The sequence below is a fragment of the Schistocerca cancellata genome, chromosome 3 (assembly GCF_023864275.1).
Source record: "Schistocerca cancellata isolate TAMUIC-IGC-003103 chromosome 3, iqSchCanc2.1, whole genome shotgun sequence".
NCBI lineage: Eukaryota > Metazoa > Arthropoda > Insecta > Orthoptera > Acrididae > Schistocerca > Schistocerca cancellata.
The window spans coordinates 31,080,337-31,098,817 of NC_064628.1; the positions used below are offsets into that span (position 1 = coordinate 31,080,337).

At 39.1% G+C, this 18,481-nt stretch overlaps 1 protein-coding gene across 3 annotated transcripts in view; it reads left to right on the forward strand.

Moving 5' to 3' along the window:
• Positions 1-1,502: 1,502 nt before the first annotated feature.
• LOC126176831 (NAD-dependent protein deacetylase sirtuin-3-like) overlaps positions 1,503-18,481 on the forward strand; it is a 54,923-nt gene continuing 37,944 nt past the window's right edge. The window contains exons 1-3 of one of the 3 annotated variants that reach the window (XM_049924015.1): positions 1,503-1,859; positions 1,998-2,075; positions 13,984-14,143. In XM_049924015.1, coding sequence (XP_049779972.1) covers positions 2,003-2,075; positions 13,984-14,143 — 233 coding nt within the window. In that variant the 5' untranslated portion in view covers positions 1,503-1,859; positions 1,998-2,002. Of the gene's footprint in view, positions 1,860-1,885; positions 2,076-13,983; positions 14,144-18,481 lie in introns of those variants that run through there. The other 2 variants (XM_049924014.1, XM_049924016.1) reach the window with 2 other exon arrangements.

Below are 18,481 nucleotides of genomic sequence, written 5' to 3' on the forward strand. Positions count from 1 at the left end.
CACAAAGGCAGCAGTTTTCCATTTGCTGCAGCAGCAAACATAATTGATGTTGCCTATTGGAGGTATTCATGACTCTCGCAGGATATTTTGATCCTGTTTTTGTAATCACTTTTGCACATCCCGGATCATCTGCTAAGTTAGCTTCATCGAAATTCACAATATTACTGGGGAGAACATCTTTAATTTCCTTCTATAAATTATCAAAATATTCCATCAGGACAGCTCTCAACACAGAAGCACATGCTCTTTTTATGTTCTGGCGAAGTCTTAGACTCAATTTTTCTTTGTGCCTCTTCAAAAAGCTAACAGTGAATTCGTGATCAAGTAAATTATTTTTGAATTTTCTAACAAGTTTACCTTTCTGGTCCAAGAATCCTTTGACAAACAATCTCACAGTCAACCGGTCAAATGGAAAGCCCCACTTGGCACAAATAGTGAGCCTGTCCACAATCAACACCTCCTCATCTGTGGAGAGTGCAGTTTGTCCCCCTTGGAAGGCGCACATTCTTATTCCTCAAATGTCAGTGGAGAACTGTGTATGGAATGCTGAAATTTCTGGCAGCTTGCTTAATGCTGCTCCCTCCTTTAACAGCAGCAATGACTTGGGCTAATTCATCCTTGCTTCTCTTTGTGTAGGATTTCCCACAAGGATCAGGAATGTAATTTCTGGGCATTTTAATCAATATGGAAATTAAATACAACCAAACATTCAAAACACTAGCAGGTAGTATCCCATAACCAAATGTAAGCCCAATAATAGTGTTATTTTATTCTGATCCTGTTCACCCCATTTTTTTAAGTGCATTCGTTCGAGCGAAAAAAAAATGAAATCAGGAAATATATTTAATACTCACCAAAAACAAAGGAGGACCTGAATTCAGAACACAGTTCTCGGTAGAAGCACTGATTTTGATGATACACAACTCCCGACCACACACCACTGTATACCAAGTTTTCGGAACATACATAAACATGGGAATCCCCGCCCACATTTTTACAGTTCTCTAGAAGCCAGGATAGCCACTATTGAAACACAAAATCTTCGTGAATATGTTCCTGAAGGGCAATACTACCCATTGACGCACTGGTTTCCATATTTTATTGCGATCCTGTGTAGTTTCTATTGTTTTAAAATTTTGCCATCAGAATTGATCCTATTCACCCCTATGATCCTATTCACCCCATTTACGGTATCGATAAGAAACGAAAATAAACGAAAACGGAAGACATTCAGGCTGTGCAGAGTGACTCGGACTGATGAATGCTTGTGCAAGACTCCTTATTGTAGCTACACACACTCAAGCATTCACACGTTTGAACCCTTGCACAAACATGCATAATCAAAATTCGATCAACCCTTGAGCTGCTTGTACAAGCCTGATGCTTGAGCAAATTTTTCCTTTGTACACTCAAGTATATTTGTGCTTACTCGTACAAGTGTGCTGATGAAGCTTGCTTGTGCATTAGTTGCCGTAGCGTCATTGCCATAGATCTTCTACAAACTAATATTGTGTGTTAAATGTCGGTTCATGATCAGCTGTTCTGAGAGATTTTACGGATGCAAATTTGCAATCGTTTAGCCGTTTATCGATTTTCCCCTCAAAGTTCTGTCGATAATAATCCGACGCCACCGGGAAAGAACATATATCGGATGGATAGTTAAAAACAAATATTGGAAGTAGCAAAAGTACATATGTGGTATACTACAAGTAAATCGTAGTGCCGCCAGTACTGTGCACTACCAAAACAACTTAAAAGCTTAAAAACTGTCGTTGAACTTTGAAATAATCTGCCATTACGAAACATCCTAATATAAATGCGTGTTTGACCTTGTGATACAATTCCAATACAAATCAGCTGTATGTATACATTGTGTTTATTTACAAAAGCCTATCACGTCTCATGTATATTGAAATAAAGCAACAAATTAAATCGCTATAATTACTTATAGCAGTCGAGGCCTAATGGCTGAATGTACGTCATGAACACTCTTGCAGGTACGATGCGCCCGGTTTTACTGCAATCTGCTTTTACTCGACGTTTCCTTAACGAAGGACAGCGTACGAGATGGAAAGGTACCATTGTTTTTCAGAACTCTATAACTGCATTTACACAACTGTTTCTTGTTCGGTGTAACGCGCACGCCGGGGTATACCTTCTGAGAGTCTCCTGGAAGAGCGTAAAAGGTGTACTCAAATGACACGACTTTGTATGATACGGTATAAATACAGGGGAAAAAAAATCAACAAACTTGCGAAAGATAGAACATAAAAATAACTTAATGATGTTATGGTACCATACCTGTGTGTCAGTTGTGTATCACCACACAATTTCAATGTTTATGGTGAACAAGAAACTTTTGTCGTATTAGATATAGTAGATGAATACTGATATAAAAGACATAAATAAAAAAAACTTAATATGTGTTGGGATGATTAGGAACTGATGTTGACAAAAGCAAGACCGTACAGATTGCATAATGTCATTAATGAAAATTTTATGGTTTATAACCAGTTTTTCATTCATAACAGGGCAGACCTGGATGAGAGAAATCTTCAGATTTCAAATGACATTCCTGAAAGAGGTTTCACATTAAGATGAAGACTCCATTCATGTGTAAAATTTGAAACCTTCTAGAAGTACAGTTTTAAAACTTTTAAAGGCGTTAATTTTGATCTTGGTCACTGACTTCTTTTCTGTTGATCTGTATTTTTAATGAGCCACCCGCAATTCCTCACATCTTCCGATACTCGCCTAAGGACATGTCAATACAAATAATGATATGATCACATCTGCACAAACATACATAAAGTGGAATAGAGCAGGAAATTGGCTGTTACCTTTTTAATGTAACCATCCCACTATTCATTTTAGTGACAAGGAAATTGTGGGAAACCAAAGTCTAGATAGCCAGATGAGTGTTTGAACACTGTGTCTCGGAAATGCAAATCCAGTGCCTTAATCCAGCACCCATTCACTTGATATTTATTTCTAGCAGACAGTTAATGTCACATACATGTAGAAACTACATATAGCTTATTTCAGGCACAAAAACTGTAAACAGTTACTTTACTTACATTACTAAAACATGAAAATGGTTCTGTTACTTGTCAAACCAAAGATACACAAACTCCTGCTAACACTACTTTGTTCCTGTCTTTACATTTTTTCATTTAGTTGTTTCATACATCTGAGAATGTTGCAGTCATTTACAAAAGATTCACTTCAAGCTTAGACCATGCACATATTGTTTCTTTATTACAAGGTGGGTTGTTAACAAGGAAAGCTGCCCACCAAATTGGTATACACTGTACCAATGTCATTTGTGTATCTGACTGCTATTGTGAGACCAAAATTGTGAAGATCTGTCTCATATTGCTTGCTCACAATTAACAATACCAGCTGATGATCATTACCTACAAATTATTCCTCATAGGTGCTCCAAGCAGAACGCAGCAGCATTGCATTCAACCATTCTGGATGCAAGTGGGAACGCAGTGTCAAACCAGACAGTCCGTTACAGACATGAGCACAAATGCCCTAATCCTGTGTGGTGCAAAGATGGGCAGGGGAAAATATGGAATAGAACTCATTTCAGTAATGTGGGCGTCTTTCAAGATAATTCAGGAGCACACTGTGACAACCTCAGGATTACCTTCTACCAGAGGGGTTGAATCCCAAATGGAATAGCCTGTAGTATCTGCTGACATGAACTGACTGAAGAAGCATGAAGCTGAAATGTGGCAAGCTTTGCCATAGTTGTGTGTGCTATCCCCTTCTGCCAGTCAATGTTTAATGCGACTTGTTCCACATCCCTGAAGGCTCTCCTTCATGATGGGATTTCAACATGCTGTGTATATGTACGAGTTAATGTTAGAGGGGTGAAGAGGAGAGACATAGTCTAAGAAAATGAGAGACAGTAAAGGAAGAGGGTAGGAATGCAGCACCAAATAAATTTTACTCTGTTGTTGTTAGAGCTCATGGTGTACGGTACACAGTGATACAAGGGTGAGTGCTGGAGGCCCAAGATAAAATACAGAGGGTTCAAAAAGTGGGGAAATATGGATGATGATTCATAGAGCCATATATTGATATTGATGCCCATCTGTTGTCAAATTTCAAGAACATATTTTAAACTCAAATATAATGAAATATCTCAAACACAATGACATCCTCCATATCAGACAGCATGAAAGTGCAATGTAAACATTATTCAGGGATTAGATCTTAAGTCTGCTCTGTCTAGCTGACTGCTGCCTATGAGGCAGCATGAGGAGTGATCAAATGAGGTTCATCCCAGAAATAAAGAGCCTTTAGTTATACAAAATGAAAAACACAATATTTACTAGAAAAAACAGTTTTGTTACAGACATGAAGCTTCCTTTACTTTTCTGCATAGTTACCATCTACATGTAAACATTTGTCATATCTGGTCATGAGCTTCAGAATTTCCATTTTATACTCTTCTACTGCCAGTTCATTAAGCTGGGTGGTCAATGAATTCTTAGGGAAATTGCCAAGAGCAATGTCCAGCCAGTAGGGTTGACGATAAAAAATTTCCCACCTGAATTGATTCAGCAATTGAGTTGCAACACCAGTGTGAGGACAGGCATTGTTGTGAAGAAGCACAATTCCTCTAGAATTAATTCCTCACCTAGCGTTTTGAATGGCACACTGTAGTTTTCTTAGAGTCTCACACCAATAATTTGCATTGATTGTAGTGACTTTTGGCGTGAAATTCTCCAAAGAACTAGCTTAATGAACTGGGGACAGAAGAGAGCATCACGGGAATTCTGAAGTTCATGGCTAGATAGGACAAATGTTTAAATGTAGGAAGTGATTATGTAGAGAAGTGGAAGAAGCTTCATTTATGTAACAGAATTGTTTTTTCCAATAAATATTGTGGTTTTTAATTTTGTATAACTAAACAACTTTTTTTTCTGGACAACCCTCTTACGAATGTGAGATGGGTGATCAGCAAGTTGTTGATCCCTCCACCCATTATTGTTGCCAGTAGATGAATCCTGAAGTCATTGCTTCTTGATTCAAACAGTCCTTTAATTGGCTTCATGAGGCAGGACGGACCATATTCCAGACCTCCCTACCTCAGAAAAATTAGAGGAGGCAAGTGGGAACTGAACCTGGTCCCTTCAGCACAGAAGGTGGCGACACTTACCATTTAGCTACAGAGGTGGTGTTTCCCTACTTCAAACCTTCTGTATTTTATTTTGGACCTCCAACACTCACCCCTGAATCACTCTTTGCAGTACACCAACCAACATAGATCTCATAAAAATTGCCATTTCATCACTCATCTATGCTTTTATAACATTACATCCCCAAATTCATGGATCAAGGCAGTAAGATGGATACGGTATCTCTTGACTTCCAAAAAGAATTTGATTCAGCATTCCACCAGTACCTGATTAGTTATTCCCACTACAATGTAATATATAATTTGAACTACATCATAATAAAATAATTCAGAAGTAATTCCCACAATTATCAGTCTAAGTAGATAAGCACTAGTCATAATATGTTGTTAGTATGCTTTATCAAAGTAGACCAGTGCTTCAGTCAGTTAATATAAAATTTTGACTCTTTTTACATCTGTGAATGGTTAAGACCATCTGGGACACAGATGAGAATGAATGAACCAAGATTTTGTATTCATATTAGTTGGCTTCACCAACTCAACAGAATTGTCTCCATTCAACCTACACTGTATAGTGCATGGTGGAGGGCACCTTGTACCACTACTATTCTTTTCCTTTCCCATTCCGTTCGCAAATAAAGTGAGGGCAAATGTACTGTCAGTATGCCACCCTAATTTTTCTTATTTTTGTGATTCTTAAGCAAAATGTAGGTTGGCGATGTAGAATCATTATGCAGTCAACTTCAAATGTCGGTTCTCTAAATTTTCAAAATAGTGTTTCATGAAAAGAACGTCGTCTTCCCTCTACGGATACCTGTTTGAGTTTACAAAGCATCTCTGTAATACTCAAATGTTAATTGAACCTATCGTTAACAAATCTAGGAGCCTGCCTCTGAATTACTTTAATGTCTTCCTTTAATCCAGCCCTGTGGGGATCCCAAACACTTGAGAAGTACTCAAGAATGGGTCACAATAGTCTTCTATATGTGGTCTCCTTTACCCTTCCCTAAAATTCTCCCAATAAAATGAAGTTGACTATTTGTCTTCCCTATTACTGTCCTGATGTGCTCAATCCATTTCATATAGCTTTGATATGTTAGGCTAAATATTTAATCAATGTGACTGTGTCAAGCCCACACTACTAACACTGTATTGAAACATTACCAGATTGCTTCCCACTCATTTGCATTAACTTACATTTCCTACATTTTGAGGAAGTATTTTGTGTTCAGCTGTTTCAGTTGCTTCTCTATAGCAGGGATGCCTATTACTACATCTTCCATACTGCAGTCTGTGCAATAGTCAACCTGCTCCTCTGACTGTAATACAGATTAGACTGTCATCACAACCAAAATATCGAATTAACATCCAGTTTTGCATTAAAAGTCATTGGTATCACCAAGTCACAATCAAATTAGTGCCACCCAACCAAACCAAAACCTACAGATCAAATTTTTACCACAACAAATATTTTGTAGCACATTAGAATGAATAACAATTTTAACAGACCAGGGGTACACACTGAGTAGATCATTACGCTCATTAGAGTTTTACTCCTGACAACGATGGTTGAGTTAGCCATCGAAAGCTGGAGAATTTTATTCAAATTGACGCAGCTTGAAAGCCGAGAAGATTTTATTCAAACATGCTACCGTGAAAGACTCCAAGGACACATTTTTTTATGTTCATCAGTCCACTGCTTAATAACCACCTTCCAACATAACCTAAAACTTCATCTGTTTCTACAATGAAACTATTGGATTTCACTTAAAATTACTAATAACTATTTCAAGATAACAATCAAGAGCAAATGTATTACAAATATTAGTGCTTAGAAGAAAGGGGGAAAAGAGTCATCCATGCAATGCCAAAACTTTGTATTTTACAGCATATATTTGTTGCTTAGTGAAGATCTTGTATTTGGCCTCTCCATAACATTCTCCCATTGGCTGCCTTTAGCCTAACATTATAATGCATTGCCATCTGCACTACACCATGAACAAGCCAGAGTCAAAATATTGTAATGAATTGTGGCTAGTGAGGTATTCTTTTACTTCATTTTTATACATTGGGGGATTTTCAATTATATGGAGGGGATGGGGTAGAGGAGAACCCTTGGTATTCCAACACCTAATGGTTCTCGGAATAGAAACTATGTACATATGCATGTAAATCATTCTTAGATGGCGAATTACTAAGGATTCCTGTTTCTTTTACATAATTGTAACCCTGAGAAGACATCAGACATCTCATTACAACACTACCGTATTAAATTTTTTGCTTTATGGAAGGATAAATGGAGATCTGCACATTGTTATGATGGTGGTTGTAACTCTGCATAAATGCAATCATACAAATTTAAGAAGAAGAAGATAATATGGCTTCACAAATATTCATAAATGGTAAATACTTTTGGTTGAGTTGAATGGAATGAGTGTGCTTAAAGAAAAGTAATATAAATAAGTAAGAGGAAAGGTACTGGTAAGTTTTGGTTCAAAAAATTATGCCATGTCTTTATATACCTTACTAACTGAGTACCTGGCATTACCGGGTGTGTATGTATTCTGATTCTATTAATCCATCTCATCCTTCCCCCTCACTCTTCCTGTCTCCTCTGGACCTCTCTCTGTCCCTCTCCTCCTCCCCGCTCTCTCTATCCATGTCCTCCAACCCCCCCCCCCTGTCTATCTCCTATTGTCCCTCTCTCTGGCCATCTTCTCCTCCCCCTCTGCCATCTCCTCCTTCCCTTCTCTCAGTTCATCTCCTCCTTCCCTTCTCTCAGTTCATCTTCTCCTATCCTCTTTCAGTCCTCTCTCTCTCTCTCTCTCTCTCTCTGTGTGTGTGTGTGTGTGTGTGTGTGTGTGTGTGTGTGTGTCTTCTCCCAGCCTCCTCCCTGCCTTATGCCTCTCCCCATCCCTCACCCCACTCCATCCAGCATTCTCCTACAGCTTGAGAAAGGAATTTCACTCTGAAAGCTAGCAAAGCAAAGATCTGTACATTGTGTTTGTGTATCTGTTGACGCAGTGCTTCTGCCTTTCAGTGAGTCATCTCCTTTTCCTTTATTCATAAATAAAAAGTTTGGGTCTTTTTCACTTTTGTGTTGATATGATATTTGTTTGACAAGAGCAGTTTCTTTCAGTACACTATTGCTAGTTAGCTGCTCTGGGCACTGGAGGCTCATATTGAACACATAAGAGAGATGTGTCACACAGTTTGAACTGCTTTTCTCTTTTGTGATTCACTACTAAAACAAATGCTGGGTCTCTTTTCTATTGTGTGCAGGATGAGCCACTGATTCTGCTGTGTGTGATGATGTGTCCATGGTGATGTTACAAGTGTCCCGTAATGATAACAGTCAAGCAAAACAAACACACACACACACACACACACACGTTCATTACTTAATAATTGTAATATCACTACATGACAGAGAATTTGCGGCCAAGAATATTATATATGTAGTTTTTTTTATTTTATTTTTATTTTTTTTTGTTTTGGTACAATTGTTTCCAATCCTTCTCAGTCTACATTTGAAAGTTCCAATACCAAGAGATTGAATATCATTTTCAACACAAAAAATAGTGTCTCTGTAAGTGTTCATAAAGTTGTTACTGTTTCAGTAAAAAGTACAGAGGCATTGATCTTCTGGACAAAATATCATCAATCCGAAGGATATGCGAGATCTGGATATCACCAAAACATTTCAACAAGTGCCTCCAATATTGGAAGACTGAAGTGTTATCCATTTACAAAGTACAAAATAATCCACAATAGTTTATCAAAAAATATTTGAAAATGCTTGATAATTATGTTAATCATCAGTTCATTCATCTTAATGCATTTTAACTTATCTTGGCTGAATTTTAGTTGGCTCTGTTGCTTCCACTGAGATATTGTGTATATCATTCTGACAATGTTAGTGACATGAATAATTCATGAGCAGAGGTCTACATCATTACCTGCAAATGGCTCACAGCACTCTTTTGTTAATGTCACTCCTCCCCACTTTCCCGGCCCTTTTTCTACCATTTCCCAAGAATTAATTGGAGAAGAAGATAAAGGAAAATGAGAAGAAGATAAAGGGGAAGTAGCTTACCAATGGGACTCAATCAGCATGCATTTTTTCACATGAATTTTGATAATACTATTAGCGGATGATATGAAAACATGAGTGTGAATGCTCTCTCTCTCTCTCTCACACACACACACTAACTTTATCCATTAATACTATTATCAAAGTTCGTTTGAAAAGATACACAAAGACTGACTCCCATTAGTCAGCTAATTTCCCTGTATCTTCTCCAATTAATTCTTGGGAAATGGTAGGGCAAGGGCCAGGGAACTGGGGTGGTGGTAGGGGATATGAACAAAAGAGTGCTGTGAACCACTTGCAGATAATGATGTAACCTCTGCTTGCAAATTATTCATGCTCCTTACATTTTCAGTATGATTTATAGGATATCTGAATGGAAACAAAAGAGCCGATTGAAGTTAAATGAAGGTAAAATGCTAATGATCATGAGCTAATGATTAATATAATTATAAAGCATTTTACAATAATTTTGTATAAAATATTGTGGATAATTTTTCTGTGTCATAAGTGGAAACACTTCAGTCTTCCAACATGGTAGGCACTTGTTGAAATGTTTTGATGGTATCCAGGTTTAGAATACCCTTAGAACTGATGGTATTTTGTCCAGAAGAGAAATGCCTACATACCATTTACTGCAATAGTAACAACTTACTGCAATAGTAACAACTTTGGGAACACTTAGAGATACACTATTTTTTGCAGTGAAAATGATATTGAATCTCTTGCTATTAGAACTTTAAGCCAGTTCTTTCAAATGTAGACTGAGAAAGACTGGAAACAATTGTGTCTAAAGGAAAAGTCTCTTGAAAAAACAATAAAATTATGAGACAGAATTCATGGCAAAGAATTTTGTTTCATAATTGTAAAGATTGTAAATAGGAGGAAAATTGTAATTTCTTATGCCATAAAATTATTAGATGTTATATTAGTAGTATTACACATGATAGTGGGAAGTTGAGAGACAAAATAATGTCCAGGATCACTGTTACAGAACAGCTCTGGGAAACTCATCTGAAACCTCACTCAACTGAAGTATTAAACTGTTCAAGATTTATAACGTTTTCTTTTGTAGGTGGCAAAATTATACTATCATGTGAGTCTGCATACTAAGAACAAATTGTCCAAAATGAGAGCTGCCTAAATATTGGGAGCAGGGCCTGAAGGCAAGACCTCTTGACTTCAACACAGCATAGAACTTATGCAGAAATATTTATAACTAGCCTTTTCCCTACGGCTTCATGTATGTACATGTATGTCACATATATTGCACGTTTCCTCCACCGCTCTCTCTTTGTCCATCTCCTCCTCCCCCTCTCTCTGTCAATCTCCTCCTTCTCCACACTCTCTTTGCACATCCCTCCTGCTCTCTCGCTCTCTCTCTCTCTCTCTCTCTCTCTCTCTCTCTCTCTCTCTCTCTCTCTCTCTCTCTCTCTCTCTCTCTGACCATATACTCCTACCCCTCTGTTCATCTCCTCCTGCCCACTTCTCTCCATCCAACTCCTCCTGCCCACCTCCAATTACCCACCTCTTCCTATCCATGTCCTCCTGCCTCCTGTCATATCCACCTTTTCCTAGCCCTCTCTTCCTGCCCCCTCTCTGTCCATCCCTTGTTCTATCCATCTCAACCTTCCTCCATCCATGCCTCTCTGCAGGCATAGTTCCTGCAGAGCATGTTGATGAAGCAGACCGATAACACTTCCACAAGACACCTGCTGTCCAGGGCACTTCTGGAGCTGGAAAACTTTTTCTTGCCCTGACACATGGGCTGCCCTGCTAAGGAGGTCTATAAGGCAGACCATTTCTATTCCCGCACAGTACGCCTGTCATGCAGGGCAGTGTATGTGGCAGGGGCTGAAAGATATTTTAGTCCGTATTTCTACTCCTGTAGGAGGTAGGAGGTAGGAGGCTATACACCCCATAATTCTGATAATTGTGAAGTTTGCTGTGTGTATGCCAAATTTAGCTGAAAATGATCCAGGAGTTTGGGAGGGGATCCCAGATGTACATACATACATCCCCATACATACATACATAAATGCTGCTTTTTCCTTGGTTCATTAGTGGAGTCACTTGAGGAAGTTAACACATTAGTGAAGATATCTTCAGGTAAATTAGACAGTGTTCCCAAGTGATATGCAGTATTTGTCTATCTTCCCCTCCCTTCCTGTGAACATACTCCTTAAAACATCCAAAAGCTAACAATTCCTCTTATAGTTGAGGCTTCCAGATGCACATTTTTCATCAAAAATAGAGCTTATTGTGACATTGTCCTGACTACATGGAAACTGGAGTTTGGTGTTTCAAACAACTGTTATAATGTGGTCTTCACTGCCTCATTATAATTTAGTTTCAAATCTACAAAGAAATTTATTTAAACTCTACACACTTCAAAGAATTATGTTTGCTTACAATGTTATAACCTTTGAGAGTGGTGTTCCACTTGGGTTTCATTCTCTAGACTGATTATTTCCCATGTTCACCATTCAACATGTTTACTTGAAGGAACCCCAGAGTCACATACATGTGCTAAAACATTTTGTGTTGCGTGCAAACAAAGGAACATGTGAAACTTCCTGGCAGATTAAAACTGTGTGCCCGACCGAGACTCGAACTCGGGACCTTTGCATTTCGCGGGCAAGTGCTCTACCATCTGAGCTACCGAAGCACGACTCACGCCCGGTACTCACAGCTTTACTTCTGCCAGTACCTCGTCTCCTACCTTCCAAACTTTACAGAAGCTCTCCTGCGAACCTTGCAGAACTAGCACTCCTGAAAGAAAGGATATTGCGGAGACATGGCTTAGCCACAGCCTGGGGGATGTTTCCAGAATGAGATTTTCACTCTGCAGTGGAGTGTGTGCTGATATGGAACTTCCTGGCAGATTAAAACTGTGTGCCCGACCGAGACTCAAACTTGGGACCTTTGCCTTTCGTGGCAAGAAGCAGGAGAGCTTCTGTAAAGTTTGGAAGGTAGGAGACGAGGTACTGGCAGAAGTAAAGCTGTGAGTACCGGGCGTGAGTCGTGCTTCGGTAGCTCAGATGGTAGAGCACTTGCCCGCGAAAGGCAAAGGTCCCGAGTTCGAGTCTCGGTCGGGCACACAGTTTTAATCTGCCAGGAAGTTTCATATCAGCGCACACTCCGCTGCAGAGTGAAAATCTCATTCTGGAAAGGAAAATGTGCATTTAGGGCTATCTTTACCGTGATTTTCTGTCTCATGAGCACACATTATTTTAAAATATCTTTACAGTTCCTTTCCATCTTGCTCGACTAGCTTGAGGGTAGAATTCTGTTGTGTTGTTGTAAAGCCAACCTCAGCAAAAAAATTTTAGTGGGTATTTTATTTGTTATTAGCATTATACGTACAATGGTCCTTTGAATCATTTCTGTGAAAATCATTTACAAAAGAAAATATTTTAATCTATTGCTGTGCATTTTTCTTAATTTCTTGTGAAACATATTTAAGACTAAGAAAGCAACAAGACGTGGCATTGCTTTTTGATGAATCTCATAAAAAATGTGAAGTTAAGTTTCTAAAACTAAAACTTTCACTAGTGGGAGATAAGGGACAGGGATTGTGTTTGAATTGTGAAATCTGAGGGTAAAGAGGGCACACGTCAGAGCTGAAGATCAAAATTGGTTTGATGCTCTGAGAATAAGTAACTTCAGTCTCTGTCTCTCTTTTTGGGTGGGGGTGGGGGGTGGGGGAGTGGGGGGACAACTGCAAGGAATGATATAAGTGAATTCATAACAAAGTGCTCGTAGTTCAAAATTAATTAAAATACCATACCCCACTTTAAGTGAATTTGCAGAAACACGATCCAGTCACATTAATGTGACCCATATGCAGCAACATTCGCTTAATGGTCATTGAGGAAATACTGTTGATAGCCACTTGGTTCATTTGGGTAGTCAACTGCTCAACAGTTGCACATCTATTCACCTGTATAAATCTCCACAGCCATACTCCTGCCATCTGTGGCCTGTGGTGCACCAAAGTTACCTTGGTGCCAGTTTCAGTAGCATCATTTTGTTATGCATGGTGTAATATAACCACCACAGAATGTGAACAGTTTACAAACTAACTCATTTTGGAAATGCTTCCATCCTTGGCCTGAAAGCCAACGATCATGCCCTTTTGGATGCCAGATAATTTGTTTTATTTCTGCATTACAACGACTGCACTGTTTTCCACTTCTTCTTGACACACTTTATATACCCTCCAGTTCTACTGCTGCAACAAGCCATCTGTGAGTGGTTATTGCACATTGACATCGAACATAGGTTGTGGTTACATTGATGTGACCGGAGCACATACATGGAAGTCACCATAAAGAATTTTTTTGTAAAAAATAAAAATAAAAAATTGCATTCTTGTATGATGTTTTTGAGCCTGGAATAAATTTCATATGTTGCGAGTTTTGTGTGTACTCCAATTTTTGTAGTTGATTTCTATTGCAGTGAAACAGCCTATTAAATTAAAAAGCAGTCAACATTTTAATTTTAATTACTGTGTAGAGGACAGCTTTGTAAACAACACTGAAAAGCTACTTTCTCATTTACTTCTGTTCATATTTGCTGAGGAAGTAGTCTTTATTCTGGAAGGCTCAGAGCACATCGTCTTTTATTTTGCTGGTTTTTTTTACCAGGATTTACACAAGCAAAGATATTTTATCCTCCTTTTGCAGCCCCAAAATTTTATGTTTATTTACAAAACATTACTCACATTTTATTCCAGATGTATGGAGTTGTTTTACTGCAAATTTTTATAAAAAGAGTAGTGATATACCATCAAATTCTTTACCAGCTATAGCAAAGTATATGGCCGACACTTCCAAAAATGTGCTTGTGATGGCTGGAGCTGGCCTTAGCACACACAGTGGAATTCCAGATTTCAGGTAAAACTGTGTGAGGTATGTTTTAAATTAGACATTTCATTGCATTTAAAGATACTATTTACTTTAGATTCAGCGTATTGCTGTTGTTGTAGTTCATACTATGGCACTTGTAAACTGAGTTACTGATTACAGAGCATGGGTGGTTCAGAGTAGAGTTCAGTCCCAGTCTAATGTATTGCAGTATTGCAGTATTTGTTCTCTCTGCAATAATATCAAACAAACTTTGTCCTGGGAATAATACTACAGAGAAGCCTATCTCCGAATAAAGTAACACTGAAAAAAAGGTGCTTGACACAAGGAAAAAGTTAGAGAAGTTGTGTGCCTATTTGCAAACTTGAATTATCTGATTTCTGTATTTCATTTCTCCCTCTCATTCTCTTATTCAAATGTAAAGTGAGCAGCTATTCTATTACAAGATTGCTGAAAAATTTTTCTGAACATCAGTGGAAGGCCAGAAAAAAATAGCTGCAGTTGTATATCAGATATCGCTAACATGTGTTCATTATGTCACATGACTGACACTGGCCCCTTGGTATGACAGTCAAGCAGCAGGATGGGCAAGACACATGACATCAGTACATTTAAGCACAGCAGATAGCGGATGCTCGGCACACGAGACACTCCTTCGCTGAGGCCATGCAGGCACAGGGTTTCTCATGTGCCACCATTTCAAAGACGTTCTGCAAGCACCTTGTTTCGGGAAAACAGCTACTGACAGAGTCAATGTATACAGGCAAAAATGTATTGACATTAAAAGTCATTACTGACTATTGCAGATTATAAAAGCAAGTAGATGGGATGGCATCATAGGCAACCTCAAAAGGTGGGGGGGAGCACCTGTCCACTCTGCTGGAATCTGAGTCAGAGACTCCTTGTCATTATAGAATTCTCACCTATTTCTAGAAATAATTTTCTGTGATACTACTAAACCCAGATTCAGCAGTGGCGAAAGCAACGAGACACTGTGGCTTTAGCGAGCACTGCATAATGTACGTTTATTTGATTGTCAGAATGTTCTCAGTAAATTATAGCATTCCTTGGCATGGTGGCAGTTTTGAAACTGTTTTTCAGTCATGGCAGAAGCAGTCCTAGAGAGAACACTGCCAAACTGTAGCCACCAATCTTTTCAAGATAGTGTAACATGCAGACACTCTGTTACCAACAGTACAGCCCATTTGACTTGTCTGGAATACTAAAGGTACCTGGGAGGCATTTGGGCTGCTGGTGATGGTGGTGCTGGATCCAAAGCATCAATCATAGGCCCAGACAGAGACTTCTGGAAATGGTGGCATCCCTTTGGGATGTGACAGTTGCAGTGATGTCAGTGAAGTTGATTTCCATGGGCGTGCACTTCAGCTTGCAGGAAGGGAGGAACAGACAGCCATCCTGCTATCCTGCCATCCTCTGTGAGCCAGGAGTAGAGAGCACTACAATGTGGTTGCAATGGTGGTTATGGTGGACACCTCAGTGACAAAGGGTGCTGACCATGGTGTCACAGCTGGAGTGCCAGCCCAGCATCCCACATGTTAAGGCCACCAATACCACTGAGTGCCCCTGCTGTTCCGCCTCAGACCCACAAATCCACCCTGGATTGTGCACAGATGTGCATGTCCACACTGGTGCACCCACATGGGATGGCATGGCTTTGTCTGCTTAGTCTTCCAGTGGTAGACAAAGGAGATCTAGAAGTATCCTATGAAGGGGCCTTTGAAAAAGCTCTGGCCTGTAAGAAGTTATGAAGGAGTTTAGTGCTGTAGTTTATTTAATAGCACTTAAGGCTTTTAAAAATTACACTTTGAGAGTGTGAATAAACCATTCTGCCTGCCCATTTGAAGCTGAACAAAAAAGGGGCGTGGTAAAATGTTTAATTCCATTGTGGGGACAAAAAAAATTGAAATTGACTACTGTGAATTGGGAACATTTTGTCGGTCACCAACAATGTACAATGTACCATCATTGTAAAGTACCATTGTTGTCTGCTGGAGGCAGGTGACATATGGGAGGTTTGGGAAAGAGTCTACAGTAATTAACCACACAGACCCCCAAGAAAGGACCTGTGAAGTCAGCATGAACTTGGTTCCATGGCTGCGTCAGTGTTGGCCATGGAGAAATTGACTGAATTGGAACAAGCTGGGGTACCTGGCAAACATCACAACATCAAACCACCTGTGCATCATTATCATCCATACAGTGCCAATAGATGTAGCACTGTACCGGTTGTTTCATCCTGGAAATCCTTCTATGGGATTGATGCAGGAATTGTAGGACAGAGCCACCACCCATCATCATTCCTCATCTTCCATCAGGAGCATCAGACCTCGATGAACCGGATGTTGGTGCCACCAATAGATAAAAGATGAAGTCCAGGTGGTATTGAATCTAAGAGTTTGGTAGGCCAAACCTACCGGATATATTTGCAGACCACTTTGAAGCAATATCTCTGGAACTGAGAAGGAACTCATCTAATAATTAATCCAGTTGGCTCCGTAACTGAAAACGAACTGTCCTGGTGGTCAAATCTAGAATCAGCTTCTGCCAGAAGGTGAAAAAGTGCATTAGAATCATGAGCATAAGTGCGATACTGAATGGAATATGAAAATTTGTCAAATAGCCTATTGAAGAAGGCAATGTGATTCGGTCAAAAAAGTGATGTGAGATTTATATCAGAAATAAAATGAAATGTGGGATCATGGGAAAAAATGCAAAATTTATGGAGACCATGTATGATTGGCAACACTTACTTTTTGATCTGTGAATAATGTTCTTAAGCTGGAGTAATATTCTTTCACATAAATGCTGTTGACCTCTGTGTACCATCCTCTAACATATGAGAGAGAACAGCCCCAACACAAGGGGGTGCATCTATTGCCAACATCAATTGCAAGTGGGACTGGTAAGTCATTGGGAAGGACTATTTTAATTTCTGAAAAGCGTGATGACACTTTTTGGACCATTGTAAAAAGTGCTACCTTTTTATAGGTATGATTTAATGAGTGACGTATGGAGGCTGCCTGGGGTATAAATCAAATATAGTAATTGACTTTTCCTAGAAATTCTTGAAGGCCCTTATCAAATTTAGGCACAAGCATATTCTGAACAGCCTTCACATATTATTTGGTGGTTGGAGGGTCCTCTTCACTGAGAATATAACCTAAATAAGTGACCAGCAGTTGAAGGAAGACACATTAGGAAAAGTTACATTTAAGGCCTTTCTGTGCAAGGGCTGCAAAAACCTAACAGAGATTATGAAAATATTTGTCAATGTGTGACCTGTTACTGAGATATCATCAAGTTAATGGACGTAAAATGGAAGCTCTACAATTTCTGTTCAAGAAACCTTTGGAATCTGGTGGAGTTGCTAGCCCATGAAAAGGTAACCTGTCAAATTAATAGAGTCCAAATGGTGTGTTCAAAACTAAAATCTTGAGTTTTGGTCAAGAGGCAACTAAAATATGCCTTCATTAGGTCAATTTTTTAAGAATCTCTGCTCATAAGAGTTAAGAAAAAGTTTTGTCCAGCAAAGGTAAGGAATAAGAATCAATATACGCATGAGCATTAACACTTTGCTTATAATGTTCACACAACCAAATAGTATGTTCACCTTCCTGACCACCACCAATAGAGAACAGACTGACTGTATGAAATGGGGTACAAAATCTGTTGTTGGCCTAACCTCATCCATAATGCTCAACGGAATTGGGCGAGCTTTTCAAAATCTTGGACTGATAGTTGTGGCCCTGGAAGTCCACTGCTTTGTCTATACCAAATCTGAAGAGTGGTGCAAACTGAATATGAAGTGAATCAACTGCAGAACAGTGCACCAGCTATCCAGTGGAGTACATTTCATGACATAAAGATAATCCAGAGGCAGAATATGCATTGAGGCTAAAAATTCTCTCGACCAAAGGATCAGCCACAACCGTAAATGGCAATTCCCAAGAAACCTGATTAAAAGTGGATGTTAATTACAAATGGTCTAAGAATGGCACATCATGGTTACTGCATGCCCGCAGCTCTGACCGCACTCTACTCAGTGAAGGAGTGTCCAGACTAATGTATGTAGACTGTTCTGTGACTGAGACCATTGCTCTGGTATAAAAAAGAAAAGTCAGTGGAATGTCTTTCAGTACTGCATGTTACAAAATTTTATATGGCACAAGTGCATAATCACTGCCTGAAATGTAATTATTTTGAACTGCCTTGGGCCAGTGGCTGGTGCTCACTATGCTATGGCGTACTTCAGCAACTTTTATTTATTTTTTTCCTCATGTCAGAAGCCTGCCTTTACAATACACACAGTTGTATCAAGTATAAAAATATTCACAAAAAAGAACATTC